General features: G+C 38.1%; 1 protein-coding gene across 1 annotated transcript; it reads right to left on the reverse strand.

The window, feature by feature from the left end:
- Positions 1–300: 300 nt before the first annotated feature.
- LOC146730202 (putative serine/threonine-protein kinase pats1) lies at positions 301–12,282 on the reverse strand. The gene is made up of 6 exons (XM_085494481.1): positions 12,276–12,282; positions 9,933–10,186; positions 8,936–9,050; positions 8,638–8,756; positions 927–2,127; positions 301–449 (listed from the first exon to the last, which is right to left on the reverse strand). The coding sequence occupies exons 1-6, from the start codon at positions 12,280–12,282 to the stop codon at positions 301–303; spliced, it is 1,845 nt and encodes a 614-aa protein (XP_085350607.1).
- Between the last annotated feature and the right edge of the window lie 11,062 nt (positions 12,283–23,344).

The raw sequence follows: 23,344 nt of genomic DNA on the forward strand, positions 1-23,344 counted from the left end.
GGAATAACACAGCAACCATGTTTATATTCGAATCGATGAAAGGAATGAGTCGCCAGTTGACTCACATACATAAATACGACAGTACAATGATGTATCGTCGATCGTCACACTCTACATGTGCGCAGCCATCTTTGTTATAATGTTGTTATCTCACAAATCGCGTGATCGAGGTTTGTATTCACGCGCGTATGCGAACGCGTAGTGTTAACTCACGATTTCTGAAAAGGAGCTGCAGAAACGTCAATTCTGGTCGGATTAACTCGACATTTGCATCGGCAGAGTCTCTGGTCTCTTTTCTCATCAGAATGTAGCTCTGAGATCAAATCCGGACACAATACGTCCAACACCAGCCAGATCTTTCAGCAGCCCATCTCCGGCATGTCCCGGTACGCCGCCATCATGAAGTAAAAGGGGTGACTCCCTAAGATAACGCAGAATATTTTCCCGCGCTCACAGTACCCATCAAATTACATTAGCATCTAGCAAAACAGAACAAATCAAGACCGCGCTAGGCAGTCATAGAAAGGGAAAATCCCCAGATATATGCCAATGCATGTATCAATTGGGTATCGCCCTCTAGGCACAATTCCTAACACATGGTATTATGATTTCATAAGATCTATAAATATCCCACACAAACTGTAATCTCTGGTACATGTTCTGACACGTCCGCTTTCGCTTTCAATCAAGGGCTGAACCAACAGCGTTCTAACGGAGGGTTCTCCAACTAGCTAAATCACACAAAATAAGATCACCAAATCCTACGGTAAATTCGACATGGTTACATTGGCATAATTCATGTCCATGGGAGTGATGTGAATGTCATGTACAGTGTTTAAGTAAAAACCTTATACAAGAGGTATATGGGTGTATGAAATGGAGAATTCCGGCAGGCACATTAAAACATTTTAATGCAATATACTTACATTCAGGAAACCAGAACGAGCGACCACAATCACTCATTTCAGCTCCCCTTTGGCATTTCAACATCACACCACGCTTGACTTCTACACATCCATCATCCATACCGTCAAGGACCTCTGGTTCAGGTGCAATTTCACTGGAGTTATGATCACCGCAGTCACATCTCAAGCACTCTGTGTATGATAAGCCAGGGTTGTATCTCTTCACAAGAACGACTGCGTTCTCCTCTACATGCTTTCTCACTTCAGGAACATGTGATGGATCTACAGCTTCTGGTTTGGTTGTCATCACTGACAGTTTGATGTCAGAGGCCTCTTTGGACATGATGAGATAGTGGTGATTTCCGAGAAGAAACCTTGCATCATCTTGGTACAGCTTAGCATATTGCCATTTCTTTAGACATCTTATGACTAACTGGTGGAAGAAACCATCCGGTAAAAATCCTTGCTTGAAGTGATAGTAGAGTGAGAAACTGGATTTACTGCCTTTAGTAGATAGTACCTCTGCTTCCCCGGTTTTCTTCAGGAGACACATCATGTAGTACTCAGTACTGGTATCAGGCTTTGGAATTATGATGTCAAACATTTTGAATGTTTCTAAGAGAATCTCCTTGTTGTCAAATTGAACATCCTTCTTCAGTATTTCTTCCACCAACTTCACATTAAGTATTCCATGCTCAAGTAACCTAGCCCACATCTTGACGAGAAGCGGATTTTTATCCACTTCATCTTGTTCGGACATCGCTGTGATTACAAGTCTGAACAGGTCGACCAACCGCTGTGGATGAGTAATAACAGCATCACCTAACTCTTCGTCATCTGCAAAATGTATGATATCACGAATACTGTGAAAAAATGCCAACGCCTCATCAACATCTTTCTCAGATAAACCAATATCTTTACCAACACGATAGACCTCGTTCCGATTCATTTTCAGTTGATCCTTCTTTAGTGTGTCACGCTTTATTGTAAGCTCCAACGTCACCCATTTATCTGGTACTTTATATGTCTTGTCTTGTGCGAGTTTCAGTAGCATCTGTTTAAGCTCTTCAATTTCATTGATTTGCTGTACTTCCTTCACAGGATTGTTGCTGATAGCAAACACCTTTGTACCTTCAACGGGGAGATATGCAGCTGCTTCGGTCTCTTTTGTCAACAAATGATAAATAGCCTTCTTACGTTCCTTGATAACCTTAGCTCTATCCTACATGTGTAAATAAATAATGTGCTTGAATTAATTTTGGTGATAACGAATCTTCTATGTTATATTTTCTACATTCATTTAATTTTGGCTTTCTAGAATTATGGTTTCATGTTGACTAATATACAACATTTATGTTGATACAACAAAATAAGAAAATCAGTGGCTCTATTGGTGAACAGTATTGTTTGTCTGTTTGTGGAGGTAAGTTCTTAACAGAGAGATAGATAGTGTGGTGTTAACCTCCTGGATACAATGGAGGTTGTCCCTCTTCTAGAGTCCAATATGATAACAGTACTGTGTGGACCACACACAGGGGCATTCTCTCCCTAAAAACAGTGACAGACAATATTCACAGAATATAAATGGAAGAAGCCACATTATTCGATATCTGAGCTTTTGTCATTAAGTTTTTTTTTAATTTTTTTTTATTACTTTAAATAAATACATTTACAAAAAAAAGAAAGAAAAAATTACAAAAAAATGAAAAGTGGATGGCTTAAAGGAAGTGGAAGTGGGGGGAACATTATTGATAAGCTGACAAATCTGGCTAATAAGTGATTTACTCATAATTGAAATTGCTCCATTTTTCATTAAATTTAGACATTGAACCATTATTGATAGCTATTTGTCGCTCTACAATACGAGTGTTTAACATTATACTCTCCACGACTTCCACCTTTGGGACAGAACCTCTTTTCGATTCAGAATAGAGGTGCTGTTTACAAATTAAAATAAAAAGGTTGAGAAGATTACAATAAAAACTGCCATGTATTCCAAAACAAATATCCCTGTCAGACAATAAAATATCAACGTTTGTCCATTTTTTCCAGAGTTGCTGACATTTTCCCCAAAATCTCCTAGTAATAGTACATGTAATAAAAAGATGCTCAAGAGTTTCAATATCAGCGTTACAAAAAGTGCACAATGTACTATCAACTAATTTCCATACACACAAAGTGTTATTTGTGTAAATTGCCCTATGTAAAAATTTATAATAAAATGCCTGCAGCCAGGAATCAAATGTACAGAGAAATGGTAATTTAAAAATGGGTTTCCAATCTTTGTCCGGAATTTGAATTTCAAGCCGTTTTCCCCATTTATTTTGACAGCCCAAAGGAGGTACATTTTTCCTAACCAAATCCGAATACATTTTTTTGTGAGGTTTAGGTTTGTCTCTAACATTAAGGATAAAATAATTGTCAATTGAATTTAATTTCTTAGGATTCTCCTGCAACTCCTTTTTCCATGACCTGGGAATAGCTTTTAACACAGATTGAAATTCAAAAAAATTAACATTGCAGTCGTATTTACACTTGAAATTTTCATAACTTAAAAAATGGCCATCATCTCCTAGTAAATCATTGACATACCAAACATTCTTTTCCTGCCACAACCTCCTGTTGACATAATCATCTTTTATAGCAATATTTGAATTATGCCACAAAATCTGACTTTGATAATTAAATTTTTGATGATTTATACAAGAATGCCAAATGTCCATTATTTCCGACCAAAAGTTATTTTTAATTGAAGTAATATACTTTAAAATAAAATTTACATCTGCTTCCCAAATCTTATAATGTCCAATTTTCCTAAAAGTATTAAAATAAAGTATTTTCCACGGGTGAGCACTTTTTTCTTGGGACTTTTTAATCCAAGTCAATTTTAACGCCTTGGAAAATAGTGTTAAATTAGGTAAATTTAAACCACCATATTCAACACCACGACTAAGAGTAGCCCTGGATATTTTAGTTCGCCTACCACTCCAAATAAATCGATCAATAATTGCATTAAGACGATTCATAAGTGCACTGGGAGGGGATGGAAAGGAGGAAAATAAATGGATTAGTTGCGAGATTGCAAGATTTTTAACAATTGTAACTTTACCCAAAAGAGACAGTGGTCTACAGCCCCATGAAGCAAACAAGGAAGACATTTTTCTCAATTTATCTTCATAATTTAAAACTACCATGTTTTCTAAATTTAAGTCGAAGACCAGTCCCAATAATTCAAAATTATTTTCTAACCATATTAAATTGAATGTGGGGCATATTCTGTCACTGCATCCATTTTTTGACCCAAACCAAACAGCCTTTGTCTTGCCTACATTCAAATTCAAACCTGAAACGAAAGCGAAATTCTTCAGTACCTGGAAGACAGTACGTAGAGAGGATTCTGAACCATCTAATGTTAAAAATGTGTCATCTGCATACTGACTTAATTATAATGTTTTATTATCAATCTTTATTCCTTTAATATAACGATTGTTTTTCAAAGCCTGGGCCAGAAATTCGACTGCAATAATAAAAATGTATGGAGACAAGGGGTCTCCTTGCCTAACACCCCGGGATATTTTAAACATTTCACTTGCATGTGCGTTATTTATAACACATGAGACAGAATCCTTGTAAAGACATTTAACCCAACTCCTCAAAGAAGCACCAAAATTAAATTTTAAGAGAACCTCATCAATGTAGCTCCATTCAATAGAGTCAAAAGCTTTTTCGAAATCCAACAATAACAACAGACCAGGAATTTTGTTAAGCTCAGTGTACTGCAACACGTCATACAAGTAACGAGTATTTTCACCAATGAACCTATTTTTAATATATCCAGTTTGAGAATTACTAATATCCGGAAGAATCGTTTTAAGTCTCTCGGCTATACAGCCTGAAGCCAGCTTGTAATCTGTATTCAATAATGTGATCGGGCGCCAATTTTTTAAAATGGATTTGTCCTTATCTTTCTTAGGGATTAAAGTGATAACACCTTGTTTTTGTGTAATCGACATGTAACCAAGAGACAATGAATAATTAATAGACTTTACCAGGAAATAATGAATATCGTTCCAGAAAAACTTATAAAATTCACAAGGAAATCCATCACTACCTGGTGTCTTATTATTTTCCATTTTTTTCAAAACTGATAGCATTTCTGTATAAGTGATCTCACCATTGCACTGTTCTTTTTGAATTTCCGACAAACTGGGGGGAGAGGACTGAAAAACAATTATCAATCGGTACAGTAGGTTTCGAGGTATAAAGGTTTTCATAAAACAATTTTTCTGTGTACAAAATTTTCTTAGGGTCTGAAATTGACCGGTCATCATCCACTTTCAAATGTGTTATGGTTTTATCAATATAATTCCTTTTTTCTAAGTTTAGAACAAATTTAGTATTACGCTCACCATGTTCAACCCATTGAACTTTCGACCTCATTATTGCGCCCTGGGTTTTAATTTTCTGCATATTTTCCAACTCTTGCTTCTTATTCTCAAATTTAATAACCAAATCATTTGAGTTTTGTATATTTAATTCTTGTTCCAAGGCGTTTATTTCATTCTCAATTTTGTGAAAATTGTTCACATTTTCCTTTTTCCTATAAATACTGTAAGCAATCGTCATACCCCGTACTTTAAGTTTTAACATTTCAAAAAATAGTTGGGGGTTAATAGAGAAATTCCAGTCATTGTCTGACAATACGGTGTCACCCTCCCCAATTTTGTATTGCTCAACAACCTCTTCGATTGACGTTTTAACCTTTTGTGTATAAACATTGTCATGCAATAGTGAAATATTAAATTTTTCAGAAACCTCTCCCTCTTTTTTGTAAGTAAAAATTACAAATAATTGTAGTCGTACTGTGATCCGAACGGTACCCGTACGAAATATCTGAATTTTTAACAAAAGAGGAAATGTCTGGGGAGACCAAGAAATAATCCAGACGACTTTGCTTTAGTAGCTTTTTTTGTGCCAAGTGAATCTTCTAGAATCTGGATGGGTGACTCTCCAAATATCAATCAAATCAAAAGCTTTCTTTAGATTGTCAATTTCCAGGCTTGCTTTTGGGTTATTATAAGATACATACCCACTACAGTCCAAATTAAAATTGGGTGAGACATTCCAGTCCCCACAAATAATTATACTCAAATTCCCGAAGTCATCCAGGATATTCTGTATTTCTTGGTAAAAAGTTAGATTGTCCTCATTGGGGCCATAAATGGTACCCAATGTGAACTGTTGTGAATGAAAAGTTAAATCGAGAAATAGAAAATTACCACCAGCGTCGCCTCTACATTTATGTATCGTATATTCATCAACTTTGTTAAAAAAAATTCCCACACCTCGGGAATTACTACGATATGCACTAAAAAAACACTTCATCCCCCATTCCGATTTCCATATATCCTCATCCCCAATTTTGCAGTGTATATCTTGCAAACAATAAATATTAAAATCTTTGTTTTTTAACCAACAGAAAACATCCCTTCGTTTTTCTGGAGTAGAGCACCCCTGAACGTTTAACGACAATATTTTCAAATCACTCATTATAATTTACATATAGTATTTTCCTATAACATAACCCCACACTAAAACTTAAAGCCGTCCACTCACAAAAAATACACAAAAACCACAAAAAAACAAAAAAGTAAAATTGAACATAGAAAGAAAAGAAAGGGGGAAAACTCTCCTCCTCCACCAAAAAGGCAGATGTAAATAAAAAACCAAGAGCGAAAACGCACTGCTGGTCGAAAAAAGACCCAAATTTAAATAAGAGCGGTATCAAGTTGTTTTGTTGTTGCTAGTCTCACTATGAAAATTAATCTAATAAAACCTGCGACTAAAATGTTTGATTCACCAAGTTCACGAGAAGTTTTACTCTGAAAAGTTTAAACAGATTTTAGAACGCATTACGAATCTTTTCCTTTTGTTTATGCAGCCAAAACTGCTTTCCAAACTAAAGCATTTTAAATAACGCAATTCACGTTTTGTAATTGCTGTATTAATATTTCCCCTGATAACGCATTTTTTTTAAAAGCATAGAACAATGACATACAATGTCATGAAGAAGTGATTTGTCCACAAGGTGAGTGACTAAATCTACTGTTTAAAATCAGCAGTTCATTGACAAAAAAGAGCTTTCAGTTTGCTGCTTTTCAGTCCCCACCTGTGAGGGGGTTGTAGGTTCGCCTTCATCAGTTCGTCAGTCCGGCCAGAGTGATTCCTCATAGATGACTAGACCGATTTTTGTGAAACTTTGTACAAAGACAGAGTGGTCAACCATACATGTGCATGTCAGTTTATTTTATGATTTGATCAAATATGGCCGACTGGCGGCCATTTTTAATGCCAAAATTCAGACAAATTTGGTTCTTGTGTATTTATCGTCATTTCTCAGGGATGACCTGACCGATTTTGTTGAGACTTGTTACAAAGACAAAGGAGCCACCCATACAGATGCATGTTATTTAACTTTTTTGAAATGATCAAATATGGCCGACTTGCAGCCACTTTAATTGTTAATCATGGATTTTGTCTGTCCATTGATATTTCTCAGAAATGCCTTGGCTGATTTCAATGGTACTGGGTACAAAGACATGGTGAGAAGGTATAAATAATCACATGGATTTATTTCCTGATTTGATCAAATAAGGCTGGCTGGCGGCTATTTTGAATGTCAAAATCAGGTAAAATCCATTTTTGGCCGTGTCCATCATCATTTCTTGGAGATGCCTGGACCGATTTTGCTGAGACTTGGTACAAAGATTCAACATTGATTTATTTTTTCAAGGAATAAATTAATGAGCTCATTTGCATATTTAATTATTAATTTGAATTCTTGTTAATATCTTGTGAACTAATAGTCCAAATCAGGCCAAACTTGGTAGAGACTTGATTTGTTAATATAAGATATATGCTATCCAATATTGAGTTTCAACTTAATTAATGGGCATTTGCATATTTAATTAATTATTGTTTTTTGTTAATATCTTGTGAATTATTAGTTCAAATAAGACCATACTTGATATAGACTTACTTGATATGTCGATATCGTGTATGTGCCTTGTAATGCTGATTTTCAACTTCCTACCAGATTTTATACATACACATTCAAACTTTATAATTCATAGCCAACTATAATCATATCTGACAAGTGAGGGCTGTGTCATCTTCAGATGACTTGTTCCATTTGCAATAGGGCTGATTTAGGTTTTCAAGAAGTCAAAAATGGAATTACAACTTTGTAATTGTTCATGACAGCAGTGTAGTTAGAGGCTGAGTTGATCCTGGGTTGTCTAGCATTGTTCCCTGAAGAGTTGGTGCATGCACTGCAGTAAAGGATGGGATGATCCTGAGTTGCCTAGCAATGCTAACTCCCTGATGGAATTGATGCAAGCAGTGCAATCAATCAGATGAGAGATTATCAATAAATCTTGGAGAGGTGGCTTGTTGTTGACTCGCACTCATACTATGAAAATTCATGAAGGCGTAAATATATTGTACACAAAATATTCATAAAAGTTGAAATTTTAAATAAAGTTTGAAAACAAAATAAAGATTGTCTTATCATATTGTATGCATGGAAGTAAACTGAAGAAAACCCGCAATGACACATACGTAAATAGTGTTTCAAATGTCCATTATTTCAATCAGAATGAAGCGTAAATGTTTTATGAATTTTACATTCATGCCTTAATGAAATTCACTGTATAGTGTCATGTAAAATTACCTTTGTGATCTTGTCTATCTTTGTTCCTGCAATAACAATACTTGGTTTGAATTTATGTTGTAAGTCTGTCTTTGTGGATACACGGGCTAGAATTGAATTAATCCAACTGCGAATACTTTCTGAAATAACAATAAAATACATGCTAAGATTGTGTATTTTTAAAACATTTTTTTTCTTGCATTTCAGCCTGTTATTTGTAAGTAGTCATTGGCAATATTGTAACATTAAATAAGAATTATTAAGAGTCAACATTGTCTGAACTTGTACACAATATTGTTGAAAACCTGACAAACAATACCTCTTGATGTCTTGCCATCCATTGTCGGTTTTCCTTCTTCATCAACACATACATCATCAAGATCTCTAGAAAAATCAGTCACATAAATGTAGACCCCATTACTTGGCATAAATATCTAGAAAATAGAATCAACAGAAAATATAATTGCAATTATGTAAAGGATTAGTTGTGATCCATTATAAGACATATTTTTTAACCTCTACACAGTCAGTATGCTGGAATCTTTGACATTGTATATCTGTAATATTTTGTAACTTTAAACATAGTAATGGAAGTTTAATGCACAGTTGTGTTGGTTATTTGTTCAGGTGTTTAGAATCAATGGTTTAGAAAGCAGTCAAGTTATTAAGATTAACTGTTAAACCAAAATGACTGCCAGTCAACCATTTTCAATCCAATCTGAAAACATAATCTAAATCAAAGACATACAAAGTTTGAATGAAATATGTCTATGCATAACTGACATCCAGATGTAGAATTGCAAAAATGCAAGATTTTGATGAATTTTTATCTCTAAAATGGTCGTCTTTTGTCCACCCGGAATTGGATTATGAAACATGCGCATAAGTATGTTATGATGTGTGTGTGCGTATTTTGAATGAAATCAGCCCAGAAAAAAACATGACAGAAAGAGTCATGTGATCAATAATGCTTTTTAATCATGAAATATTCATCCCACATTATCAATATTGTTACTACAAAAAATCAGAATATCCTAACGAATGGGTTCAAAATGGTCACTTCCGGTTCAACTTAAATCCAAGATGGCTGCCAAATTATTCAACCAATCAAAATTTCCGAATGGTACCAGCAAAAACGATATTATTATTAGCCCCTTTTTAAGGGAAGATATTGTAGTAAAACAAGCCAACCAGTTGTCAGATTCATGGGCGGGCAGCTGTGAATGGAAACACAGAACTGTTCAAGTAGAACTAGAAAGCCTAAACATGTCTGTGTTATTCTTCTTATAAATTATGTGTAAAGAAAGTAAACACACCTGGTGAGTCATGTTGTATACACGTTGACCTGCAAGGTCATAGAAAGTGACCTCATGGTCTGTTATACCAACATCTTCTGCTCGTTTTAATCGTTCTTCCAAATCATGCAGCTGATCTTCTTTGGATGTTTTCACAGGTTGTTGATGTGCTGTTTCTGCATCACTAACCGATGGGATGTCACCAAGTTTTTCATCACTTCTTGACTCATCTGTGCGAGATAGTTCATCTTGTCTTTTCTTTAGTTCTTCACGAACTAGGTTGAAAATATATAAAACATGTTACACAAAAATGTACAGTATACAGTGATATCAATATTTTATATTGCCTCTAATGATTTGAGATGAAGGCAAGGTATAGTGATTACCACATCTGTGTTTTTTTCCTGCAAAATAATCTTACATATACTACTGAAAACTTTTAATACAAATTCTAATTTGAGTTGAACACAGATTATTAATTGAGGGAAAACTGTTATAATTAGTAATTATTATCAGTTTTGAGTGTAACAACCCAATGTTAGTTGATTACATTGTACATAGTACAAATTAAGTATTTTTACTGATAACATTTTTCACCATTTTTTTTTTCTCAGCAAATTTTTATAAGATACATATACTGGTATATTGCTGGTGAACTGTTTTACAGTTCATGTTATCATTCACAGAGGTGTGTTACTTAATTTTAATGTACATAGTAATTTGCATAATCATTTGATTTCCCGCTTGCTTGCTTATTGAAAACACCTTTCACTCGTACATAAATGGTCAAAATGGTGGTTTTACTGGTAAAGTTTGCGGTTATAATAAAGAATATTTGTGGAAAATTAGGTGAAGCTAATTATATTCTGAATGAAACTTCAAATCGTATGACGCGTATTGTTCACAAACGTAACTTGAACTGTGACCTATTGTTACATAATTTGGATACTCAGATGCTTATTCTGATTTTAGTTTATAAATAAATGTAATATTATATTTATTCTATTTAATGGAAATGTAATTGAAGTGTGACTGTGGACAAAGTGAGTGAAATAAATGTAGTTTCATGAAAACATGCGTCTATGTGAATTTATGCATTCATGTGAAATGTGTATTAAAAGTGTTCCACAACATGCATTCGAATCTGTTGGAATTTATTTATGGCTGTTCCTTTCGATAATGATTATTGAGACAGTCACATGAAAGGAGCTGTGTTTTGACAGTAAGGACACAATTTATGGTGTCTGGTAAAGTTTGACTTCAACATAAAGTAATGATCAATGGCGAGAGGGTGAGCGGCATGCAACACTTGCTGGTTTGCACAGTCAGAAATAAAGTAGAAATTATCCAGTTAATTTCAACAAGTAGTCACAAAAACGAGTGGAAAATAAAGCAACTAAACAGGAAAGGTAAGCAGAAGTTTGGGAAGAGTGAGAACTGTAGAAAGGTGACACAATGAAAACACACTGATTAGAATTACAGCATAGAGAAGTCAGTTATTAAGCTATGACTCTTTATACATTAAAGTGCAAACTGTGTGACCATGGAAAACAATTTAAGTGATTGCCAATGTAAAAAATAAAAGATGTAGATAGATAGATAGTACTAAGTATGTTGATAAAAGTAACAAATAGTTTAATATCATGTAACACTAATCTGTAGGAAAAAAATATGATCTCTATATAATTATCAATTTACATGTACATTTTGGCAGAGGCAGGGAAATATGTATTCCTACCAAATTGCGGAAATAATAAGAATTCTTGCCAGAAACTGACACATTGTTGGGTCTAGTCTCTAACTTTTTACTCACTGCGACACTGCAATCCCAGAGATGGCACCAGTGCATTATGGGAAATGTAATTTTGCATGGTCCGCCTTGTTGTTTATTTGGTACATAGCTGTTATCATTTCAACCGAAGGTGTTAATTTCGTTAGCTAACATCACACATTATGTTATTATCTGATTTGAAAGAACTTGAATCGCGTTGTTCAACACTCACAGAGCCCACTCATATTTGAATTTAGTTACTGAGAACCAGGCAGAGATTTAGAGGATAGTGGATTAGACCTGATCGATCTTGTGTAACCACAAAGAGGCAAGATTGGTTGGAAAAAAAAACTTAGCGAGTTGCCTGACACCCAATATACACGAATGCAATGTTTATGTGCAAATCATACAAAAAGGTCTTGAACACAGACATACATTTTTATGCAATGTTGTTTGTCACCAATCATTTCACTGCGGAATATATTCCAGGGATCATAACATTATTTGCGGGATCTTTCAATTTATATATTTCGAGACACATTTGTTTTTTTTTATATTTTGGAAACTTCATATATTAAATTCGAGAAACATACTCGACATATTGTATAGGACATATTAGTTGACAAGCCCCTCGAACAAACCCCTCTATTATAATGTTATCATGACCAACCAGGCCTGTCACATCTGCCAATGAACTAATCCAGGCCTGTACCCACAGCTTGGTTCATCTTTTTTTCCCTTCTCGCAACTGATCTAGTTCACCTCTGTTGCCACTGGCAAAATAAGTTTACAAGTCCTGTAACCATGAAGGTCATTCTTTGTGCACATACACTAAAAAAAATATTGGTTGTTTATGCACAGTCTCTCTTCTCTCGTGCACACGCCAGCCCATGCCATCCGCACTCGCTCGAGCTGGATCACTTTGTGGGGCGCCGATGAAGTAGCTCACAGCATATCATTTCTTATTAGCTCAATAATACCATTTAGATTAACACCTTGCAATTGCATAAACCCACTGACAGACATTTTGAGCAGTCAAAACGACTGTTTGATTCATACTTTCCCGCCTTTCACTCAAAGATCATACTAACATTGCTCTGAACTTGTATATAACATCAAAACTGTATCGCAAATATATTCATGTTTGTGAGCATTATGAAAATAACACACCACAGGTGTTAAGATTGTTGGAAAGAGTAATTTTGTGGAGCACCCCGAAGTGATGATTCATGCTCGAATGCCATTTGCATAATGAAAACTGGCGGCCATCTTTCCTTTTATACACCCATAGCCGTGGTTTAATACAATATAGAACAACACATATTTCAAATAAGAAGGAAAGTGAGAATTATGCATGAATTAGGCAGAGGGTTCTCCGAAGCCGCCTATTCACATATTTCATACCCACCCGAGACTCCGATCAGTCAAAATGACTATTTTGAACTGTAGGCATTAATCAGCAATTCTGCCAATGACGGAGAGATAGAATCTAGGTCAGGGGAAGCCTCATGACTCCAAGATTCTTTTCCCTTATGTCACGAACCACGTGACCGAGCCCATATGGCAGCGTCATCAGAGCTGGATATCCACTCTGGTTCCTTTCTCTCAGCATCGAGGACTCAGACCAACGCTATGGAAAAAGTGGGGTGGTTGGGGAGGAACTGGAATCTATAGTGGGTATGAACTATGTGAATAGGCGGGTTTGGAGAACCCTCTGGCTAAATTCACTACGTTCAATTACCCACCATAGACTCCGGTCAGTCAAAATGACTATTTTGAAGTGTAAGTAGAGTCAGACACCGATAGGTGGCGGGTTTCCCGAGCAAACAGAAAAATGATGAAAGTCTTTTCCCAGTCCGGGATGAAACACTTTACAATAATCACTCAACACCCTAGTTAAGACCAAAAAAGGGTGGTGTCTTACCTTGCCTGTGCTGTACCTGGAGCAAGAAGCCAAAATGCTGTTACGGTGACAGGGTTCGGTGTGCCCGAGAAAGCTAGACCCCAACCCAATTTTGGGGGTAGTAAGCTTTCGAAGTAAAGACCGAAACAGTTCTGCATGACAGCATAGGCCGCAAAGCAGGACCTGGGAGTTTCCAGGGGAGTGCTGACGGTAAAGAAATTTGTCCACAAAAAATGCCAAGACTGACTTATTGCCTATGCGCAGGGACCCTTGTGGTCGTTCAGGCTGGGTCAGCAAACCAAGACTGACCCGCTACGATGGGACCCAACCTAAAGAGACCCTTCTCAATGGATTCGGTGTCTCTTAGGTGGTAGTTGATAAAGACGTTCTGCGTTCTCCAGAAACCAGCCTGCCATGTGAGTTAGCAATCGCACAGATTTCATGCATTCGTACGTGGTGTCTCTGTGTCAAGGCAGTTAAAGTACTATTGACCTCTAATACAGTCGCAGTAAACCACCTTGTAATGGAAGTTGGGGAGGCCGGCCTATCCTGCCTGCCTGGGCCATAACACAAAGATATGTGCACCCTATCATGAATCCATAGTACGGTTTGGTAGCAACTCCATGCTCGAACCGGGCAGATAAGCAATTCCTCCTGACCCTCTGGGCAGACAAAATTTGACAGCCGGGGGATGACGATTGGGTGAGGATTGTGTCCTGGGATTTGGTTCTAGGCAAGAAACCCAATCCATGTCTTTAGCACAACTTGATTGTCCATAACGGTGGTACATCACCGGAGAAGGACAATGCCCCAAGCTCTGGCCGACACCTACCTGATGCGAGGGCCAGTAGGAAGACTATTTTCCACATCAAAAATTTGAGTGGTGCTGATCTGAGAGGCTTAAAGGGCAGTCTGCTTAGAGCGGACAACAAAGCCGACAAGACCCAGTTGGGCGGTTTCCTTGTATGGGGTCTCAGCATCTGGAAAGCAGTAAATAGTCTCCTAATAATAGGACAATCGGCTAGTCTTGTTCCCATACGCTCTCAATGGTGGGGGACAAGGTCGACCTGTAGCCAATGATCGCTGCGTAGAACAAACCCACTTCGTCAAACAGGTAGACGAGGGAGCCTGCTACCTGGCCAATAGAGGGATGAGTATGGATCAATCTACCTTCCGCTACACCAATCAGTGTATGCTCGCGATGGTGGAATCCCTGTTCGCCCTGGCCAGGACTTTGGCAGACCGCTCAGATAAGGCTTTTGTATGTGCAGGTCTACTGAGAGCCTCTATGCGTGTAAGTGATACCTGCTGGGCTCATTCGTAGTGCGCCATCTGGTTGGGACGACAGGTCTGGTGAGTTCAGAAGCACTGCTGGTGTTTCGACTAGCATTTCCGACAGAAGTGGAAACTAGGCCTTCCTTTGCCAATTGGGTGTGACCAATGATAATATGCAGGTGTTCCTCACCCCTGGAAGGTGGTGTGCAATTAGCTCCACATTGTATTCCAGGCACCAAAGAAGGATTTGCTCTGCTAGGACTGACAACGATGGGGAACGCATCCCCCTCCTTCTTGAAGGAGACCACCGCTGCATTGCCTGTGCTGAGCAGGTAGAAAGCGTGGCAGTGCTAAGTACGCTGCTTTCAGTTCGGGGCGATTCATATGGTAGTCCCGAAACTAATGCGGGCCATATCCTTGGGCTTGTTCATCCAATAGATGTGCTCCCCAACCCTTGGGGAAGGCAACTGTTACCAGAGTCATACCTGCAGAGAGTGGGTCCAAGGGGGCTCCATGTCCGAGGTTGGCCAGTGACGACCACCAGGGCAGGACTTCCTTCACTTGGTCCAAGATCGAGACCCGCCTATCTAGTTCCCATAGGAGAGCGTTATACCGGGTGGCTGCGTAGTGCGGCCTGGGTAACCACCCTTCAAACCAGGTCATCATTCCAATGATCCACATTAGTTCTTGGAAGGACACTGAGGGAACGCTGACTAGGCGTTCGGCTAGGCTGCTTGGCACTAAGCAACACACTTAAAAAAGCTATACCAAGCCCACCTCTGTGTCAAACTCCATGCACAGGGACACCAACTGCGCGTTAGGTTGAGATGGGACTTGTCGATTTACTAACATGTCCAACTGGTGAAGTAAATCCTGTGTTAGCCAGACGCGTTTGGCTATTAACCCCTTGTCTGGGTTGCGTAGTAACCAATCGTCTAGATACGGATTGAGGTGTATCGACATTTGGTGAAGCAGCAGCATTACCTGTTTCATCACTCTGGTGAACACGTAGGGCACTTTGCATAACCCGAGCAGGGGGGCACCCGAAATTCGAATACTTGGCCCAGCTGGGCAATTCGAAGGAGATGGCAACTCGCTGGGTGCATATGTATGCGCAGGTAGGCCTTGCTTAAATCTAGTGTGACTAGCCAGTCGAAACGGTGGGTGGAGAGAAGAACCCTGAATGGCATCTCCATGTGGAACCGATTGAAGAGCATGTACTGATTCAGTATGCCTAGGTCAAGGACTAGACGCCCGCCAATAGGGGAGACACTGACGGGGGAGATGGAGATTTCAGCGGTATCTCGTAACAGGATGTCAACACCTGGAAAAGGTCCAGGGATCAGTCACCCACTGTCTCCCAAACTACACCGGCACAATCTGTGTACGACAAGGATATGTGGCCATGGGTTTGGCAGTTGTGAAGGGGGGGTGCTCACTTTTCACATGAGGTGAGTTTTCCCAAGGCCTGAAGTAGTCACTATGTTGTGACCTGGCCACTCGCCAAACACATACCTGTCCCCCCGGTTGCAGAGGTAAGTGTCAAAACATGTTTGCCCCGCTGCTGGGGTGAACAACCACCCAAGAAGGGTGGGAAGCCACCACCTGGCCCTTTCCTCCCTGGGGGCGCGCCGCTACTCTTCCCTCCCATGGAAGAGTATGAGCACTTGCCTCCTGGCTGACTCTGGCTAACGGAAGACGCCCTAGGGCATTGTGTTTTCTGTGCTTGGGGTGCTCTCCGCTTACCCTTGGCAGGGCCAACTGGCTAGCGGATTTGATCTGAACCCTCTGGTTCATTGCACTCCGAAGCTCCAAGACTGTACCCGCCATTCCCCGAACAAAGAGGGTGGAAGATATCCTGTCTGTGTCACTGAGGTAGGAACGTACCCCCTGACTCAGTTTGTCTGTGAAAAACACATGTGTTTAAGGTCACGCCTCAGAGTACAGTAGTGGTCCCGGCCAAGAGAGCCAGACGACACTAGGGAATGTCGCACGTAGATGTGCGGTGGCCCACCTGTAAATGTGTCGCCTGGTCTATGAGACTGTTGCGTTCTGCCTCCGAGTCCTGGGCGTGCACAATAATGCGTTCAAGCAACTCTGCCCTCAGCATGGGATAGGTCGTCTCCGATTGAGCTGGCGAGAATGCCCATGGAACGTGGCTGTCCCCTTTCGCACAGCGGAGACCATACACAATAATAAATTCGATACCGTTGTACCGTTACCACGCGAGGAACCCTGGTTGGCTGAAAGTAGGGGGGGTCAAGTGTGCCCTGCCCTGAAAGCTCTGCCCCAAGATCGGAGGCTGCCACCACCCTGTTGGCATTCAGTGCCATATGAGGCCTGATGCAATTAGCCTGAGCCTCGGCCTCACCACATATTAGTGGGAGAGCCACGGCTGGGAATGGGGGTTCCCCGGAAGAGACGTGTTTGAATGCAAACATACTTTCAAGTTTCTTCCTGCTTGCCACTGAGCGGCCACAGTGGAGACAGCTTGCTCCGACTGCGTCTGATCTACCTGGCCTGCCAGGGACGCAATTGCCCCGACAGTCCTTCGACCAAAGCCCTCAACTTGGAGGCAAACCCAGTGCTGTGCGAGGAAGGGTCCACAAAGGGACCCGCAATGGGAGGAAAGCCTCCAGGGGCACAGCCTCGCTGCAGCCGGTAAAATCGGGTAAACCACCGCCTGAAAAAACAGACTGTGAAGATGCCCTCCGATCAGCGGGGGGAAACCGAGAACAATTATTGGTACCTCCACCATCAGGCCTCCTACTCGATGTCCCGGTGCATGAAGCACCGGTAGCCGAGCATGAGAACTTTCCACTCATACCAAACACGCAACTCACTTTTTAACCGATAAATATAACCACTGCACAGTCGACTCGAAACCGGGGAGACCAAAAAATGGCAGCGAGCCCTGGTGCTGTCATTACATCTATTCATTTCTAAATACATAGATCAAGCATAAAATGAAGACGACATGCATGAGGGAAGCGAATTACAGTAGGAAATGGGGACGTAACAAAACCAACAAGTGACTAAGCTACGTCGCTCGGGTTTTATTTCTTTGTTGTGAAAAATACTACACACAAAAAAGAAAAATGACACGAGGGTAAAAATGACAAGGACAACTTATCCTACCAGCTACAATGTCGGATGCTGTGCAGCGACAACGACCCAAGCAGAAACCGAGACAGGAAAAAAAGCAGGTGATCCAGGCAGAGACACTAGACTTGATCTCCACTCGATGCAGAGAAGAAGCAGAGTGGATATTCAGCCCTGATGGCGCCGCCATATGGGCTCGGTCACGTGGTTCATGACGTAAGGGAAAAGAATTTTGGGGTCATGGGGCTTCCCCTGACCTAGATTCTATCTCACCGTCATTGGCAGAATTGCTGATTAATGCCTATAGTCCAAAATAGTCATCTTGACTGACCGGAGTCTATGGTGGGTAATTGAAGGTAGTGAATTAGGCCATTTTCTAACACTTTGTTTGAATGTATTGGTAACAAACCTATTCTCACTTATCAAGTGTGACAATATAATCTGCTGGTAAAAATGAAGCCTGCTACCGATTTTAGAAAATTTTAGACAACTGATTTAATGTTTTCATTTACATATTTTAACATAGCAATGCTTATATTACCAGTTTTAGAAGAGGGTCATTTCTATATAATGAATCGTGCATTGTAAATGTCTTACCTTCATGTATTAATTCCCAGGGTCCTGATTTACTAGTGCGAATCTTTGCAATATCTGCCCCGTCAGTTATCTTATGTGTACTATCAAATTCCAGACCACAGATTTGTCGAATCAAAGATGTTTTGCCACTTGCTGCAGGACCACATGTAACATAACAACCACGACCAACTTCATTAATGAAAGTAAAAGCAAAATATAATAAAATATTAACAACATATTTACATATTTACAACATATTCATAATTGGCTTGTGGTTAAATACAATAACACTTGATCACAGATGACATCAATGTCATTTGTCTGATGTAGACCTCAGGTTTCATCTAGAAACCATTTGATGATTATATATGATATATGATGGAGTGACACACAAGATACGGAATGTGCTCACACTAAAATAAAATCAGACAAAGATTGACATCAAATGAAAACAGAAGTGCAGGCAAGTATCAGTTCAGAGAGCAGTACAGAAACTGCCACAGTGTAAACCATAATAATCATCGTCGAACAGGAGGATATTCGTCCAAAACTGTTTACCAAACAGAGTGCCCTCAACAGCTCAGGAAGACACTTACTTCGAATGCCGTGAAATCGCATAACGATGAGAACGCTATGTTTTCCAAATTCATGAAATTCATAAACCTTATGAACTCATTTTAAATAACTGTTATCATGGAGCCCGTGGCTGGGGCAGAAGTACGTACATTCTTTTGGATAAATAAGGTATTTTTTTTTGCATAGTCTTTACCTTGCCGTTTATTCGGTGTTATTTGCTTACTTTACTTCCTATGTCGACAGCAACTATGAGTTTAAAAATTATTTTTGTTGTTGTTGCTTTGCTCTCTTTTCCCAAGTTTAATACCAAACAAATACCAATTGTTTTAAATTTGATTGTTGTTGTTTTTTCTCCCTCTCTTTTACTTGGAGGTGCCAAACAAACTTGTTTCGTTGATTTTATTTCTCAAATCTGATTATTTTTAACCAAACGAATACTTATTGTTTCAAATTTAATTAACTGTTTTACTAGTACATTATATTTTCCAGCCCTGTTTCCCCCTTGCTAACTTTTATTTCCTTCAGTATACTAAGTGTGTAGTATTTTTGTGTAGTATATATATATATTTTTTATTATAGTATATTTTCGCTTGCTGAAAAATGTCCAACTTCAAAATAGGTAGTTGGAATATCAATGGGTTGAATAGCAGTAAGCTGTCAAATGCTGATTTTATTAATTACACCTCTTCCCTAGACTTGGTTTGTTTCCAAGAAACTTGGCTTAGCAGTAACAGTAGTGTCAAGACAGAAATCTTGGTCGCTCAAAAAAACAAAGAGGGGGTGTCGCTGTTTTATTTAAAAGTAAATACAAACAGTACATTACTCATATTTCTGGCAATACAACACATTTTATTTGGTGTAAGATTGACAAAACAATCTGTGCTACTAATAATGATTTATACATTGGTTGTATTTACATCCCACCTGAGAACTCATTCCTTTATAAGAACAAGGATGTTGATCTGTTTAGTTATCTGGAAAAAGATATCTTACAATTCTCATCCAAAGATGATGTTCTTCTCGTAGGGGATTTCAATGCTAGAATTGGTAGCCTTGATGATAGAATTGATGATAGCAGAAATATGCATCTACCCTTACCATCCTACTATATTAATGACAATTTTGGCAACAGAAATACTATGGATGTTAATTCATCATGCTGTATTAACAAATTTGGTAAAAAATTAATTCAGTTGTGTATTGATTGCAACCTCATCATTCTGAATGGTAGAACTATTGGTGACTCTACAGGAAAATACACATGTCACACTCCCCGGGGTAGCAGTACAATCGATTACGGGATAACTTCAAAGAATTTATGCGACTCATTACAATATTTTAAAGTAGCCGATTTGTCTCATTTATCAGACCACTGTGCTTTAACTTTATCTATGAAGATTAATATTAACATGTGTCTAAATGAAAATAATAAAAGCAATGATAAATTAGATCCTTTACCATCAAAATATATGTGGAATGACCAGGCTAAGGACAATTATCAAACAAACCTTGAAAAGTTAAATAATAATGAAATTAAGAATTTTATGAGCAAACCTTATAGCATTTATGAGTCAGAAACTGCAGTCACAGATTTTGAAAATTTAATTACAAATATTGCAGACAAATGTCTAAAACAAATTACTCCTAAACTTAAAAAAAATAAACGCAAAAGTAAACAAAAAAATTGGTTTGACCAGGATTGTTGGTCCCTTCGTAAGGAGTTAAGAAGCCTATCACGTTTATTACAAAAGTATCCTCAAGATCCATATATCCGAGGGAAATTCTTTCAAACCCGTAAACAGTATAAAAAACTAATCAAACATAAAAGTAATCAGAAAATGATTGCACAACTCAAAGAATTGGAAAATTCTAAATCAGACACATCTATATTTTGGAAGATTCTTCGTGATATGAATGGCGAGAACCCCAGTAATAATAATGGGAATGTTCAACCTGGTGATTGGTTGGTTTACTTTAAGAACCTACTTAATACTGATAGCTGTACATCAAACTCTGTGATTGCGAATGAACTGGAGAATAGTGAAAAGAGTGCAAGTAGCAACCCCTATTTAGACAGACCAATCTTAAAAAATGAAATAACTAAAGCCATTAGACTTTTTAAAAGTAACAAGGCTTCGACGGAACATGGAATTTGCAATGAATTGTTAAAATACGGTGAACATCACTTATTAGATGCAATACATAATATTGTTTATAGTTCAAATAACTATCCACATTCTTGGAGCACTGGCCTGTTGGTACCAATCCACAAATCTGGGTCGAAAAATAATCTGGCCAACCACAGGGGAATTGCCATCTCTAGCTGTCTTGGCAAGTTATTCAATAGTATTCTAAATATTAGGCTGACATCATTTTTAGACTCTAATAACATTCTTTCCGGTCGACAGTTCGGATTCAGGCATGATTGTCGAACTACAGACAATCTTTTCATACTAAAAACCCTGGTAAATAAATATCTCTACAGTGGTAAGTCAGAGTGCGCCAATAAACAAAATAATACAAATATTAAGAAATCAAAAAAAATTATATGCCTGCTTTATTGACCTTAGAAAGGCCTTTGACAGTGTCTGGCATGATGGTCTATTCAAAAAATTAATCAAATATGGTATAACTGGAAAAATGTATAAAACTATCAAAAACATGTACAGTAAAGTAAAATATAAAGTTAAATGTAAAGAAGGCTTAACAAAACAATTTCAGTCCAATATTGGTGTTAAACAGGGATGTAATCTTAGTCCAACTCTCTTCAATCTTTTTTTAAATGACCTGCCCACTATTTTCAATCTTAATACCTGTGATCCTCCTTATTTAGAAAACTCGCATGTCAGCTGTCTACTCTATGCCGATGATATTGTGATACTTTCTAAAACTAAACAGGGATTACAGACATGTCTTGATAGTTTGGCATTGTATGCTAAAACGTGGAAGCTCTCTGTCAACACTGAAAAAAACAAAATTTTAATTTTCAATAAATCAAACAGACGTTTGAATAATGATACATTTTTTCTTGGAGGTATCGAACTTGATACAGTTAAATCTTAACTATCTGGGACTAGTCATTAGTGCCAATGGTAGGTTTAAGGATGGCCTAAAAAACCTTAAACGTAAGGCTCAAAAAGCTCTGTTTTCAATGAAAGCAAAGCTTGGCTCAATACAAAACATAAGTATAAAAGTTTCAATTTCCCTTTTTGACAAACTCATCAGACCTATCTTCATTTATGGTTGTGATGTTTGGGGTGATGAGTTCTCCACTAAATCACCTATTGAAGACGTTCAATTAAGTTATTGTCGGTATCTACTGGGGGTGTCACAACACACACCAATTATGGCCATGTATAGCGAGTTAGGCAGATACCCCCTAGACGTATTTATAAAAAAACAAATAATTAAATATTACAGTCGGGCCATGAATTCTAATAATGCGTTACTCAAGGAAGCTTTTGTGGTTAATCAAAACATTAAAAGTAAATGGTATCTAGAAGTGACATCATTATTAAACAATATCCAACAATATCATTCAGTTAACAACTGTGATAAATTAACCTCGGCACAAATGAAACAAATTGATTTGGGTATCAAGGATTTATTTCTAACAAGATGGAAAGGTGAGGTCTATAATGATAACCGCACCAAAGCAAATGAGAAAAACAAACTAAGAACATATCGGCTAATCAAATCAGATTTAAAACTTGAGCCATATTTAGTCAAGCTAAAAAACTTTGAACTGCGTAGTGTGCTTACCAAATTTCGTCTTAGTGACCATAGTCTCAAAATTGAAATGGGTCGTCGTAAAAAAATCCCATTAAACAACAGGGTTTGTGACATGTGTAACAAAGGTCTAATTGAGGATGAAATGCATTTTCTGCTGGAATGCAACAAATATAATGAGTTGCGTGCCAAACTGTTCAATAAAGCTAAGGATATAGTCCCAGCATTTGAAAATAAACCTGCAGAGAAAAAATTCATGGAATTGTTACAGAATGAAAACATTATTATACCAGTAGCACAGTTCATAAGTAAAAGCTTTGAAGTCAGGAAGCAGGGCTTACTTGACATCTTAATGCCTGCTGTAAATTTTGTAATTTTATATTAGATTGTATTTAAGAGATTTTGTATTATTTAGTAATTTAGTGATTGTATTGGTTATTTAGTATATTGTGTTTTTGTTTTTTGTTTTTTATATATATACTTCTCCTTGTACTTTGTTTT

Source organism: Saccoglossus kowalevskii, chromosome 20 (assembly GCF_978046115.1).
Source record: "Saccoglossus kowalevskii chromosome 20, keSacKowa6.1, whole genome shotgun sequence".
In the NCBI taxonomy this organism is placed as follows: Eukaryota; Metazoa; Hemichordata; class Enteropneusta; family Harrimaniidae; genus Saccoglossus; species Saccoglossus kowalevskii.

Bases quoted from the DNA above. Each gene is read 5' to 3' on its own strand.
- LOC146730202 (XM_085494481.1), bottom strand. The intron at 9,051-9,932 runs GTGTGTTTACTT...TCTATTTTCTAG, and splicing joins TATACAACATGACTCACCAG to ATATTTATGCCAAGTAATGG. The intron at 8,757-8,935 runs GTATTGTTTGTC...TTGTTATTTCAG, and splicing joins GGATGGCAAGACATCAAGAG to AAAGTATTCGCAGTTGGATT.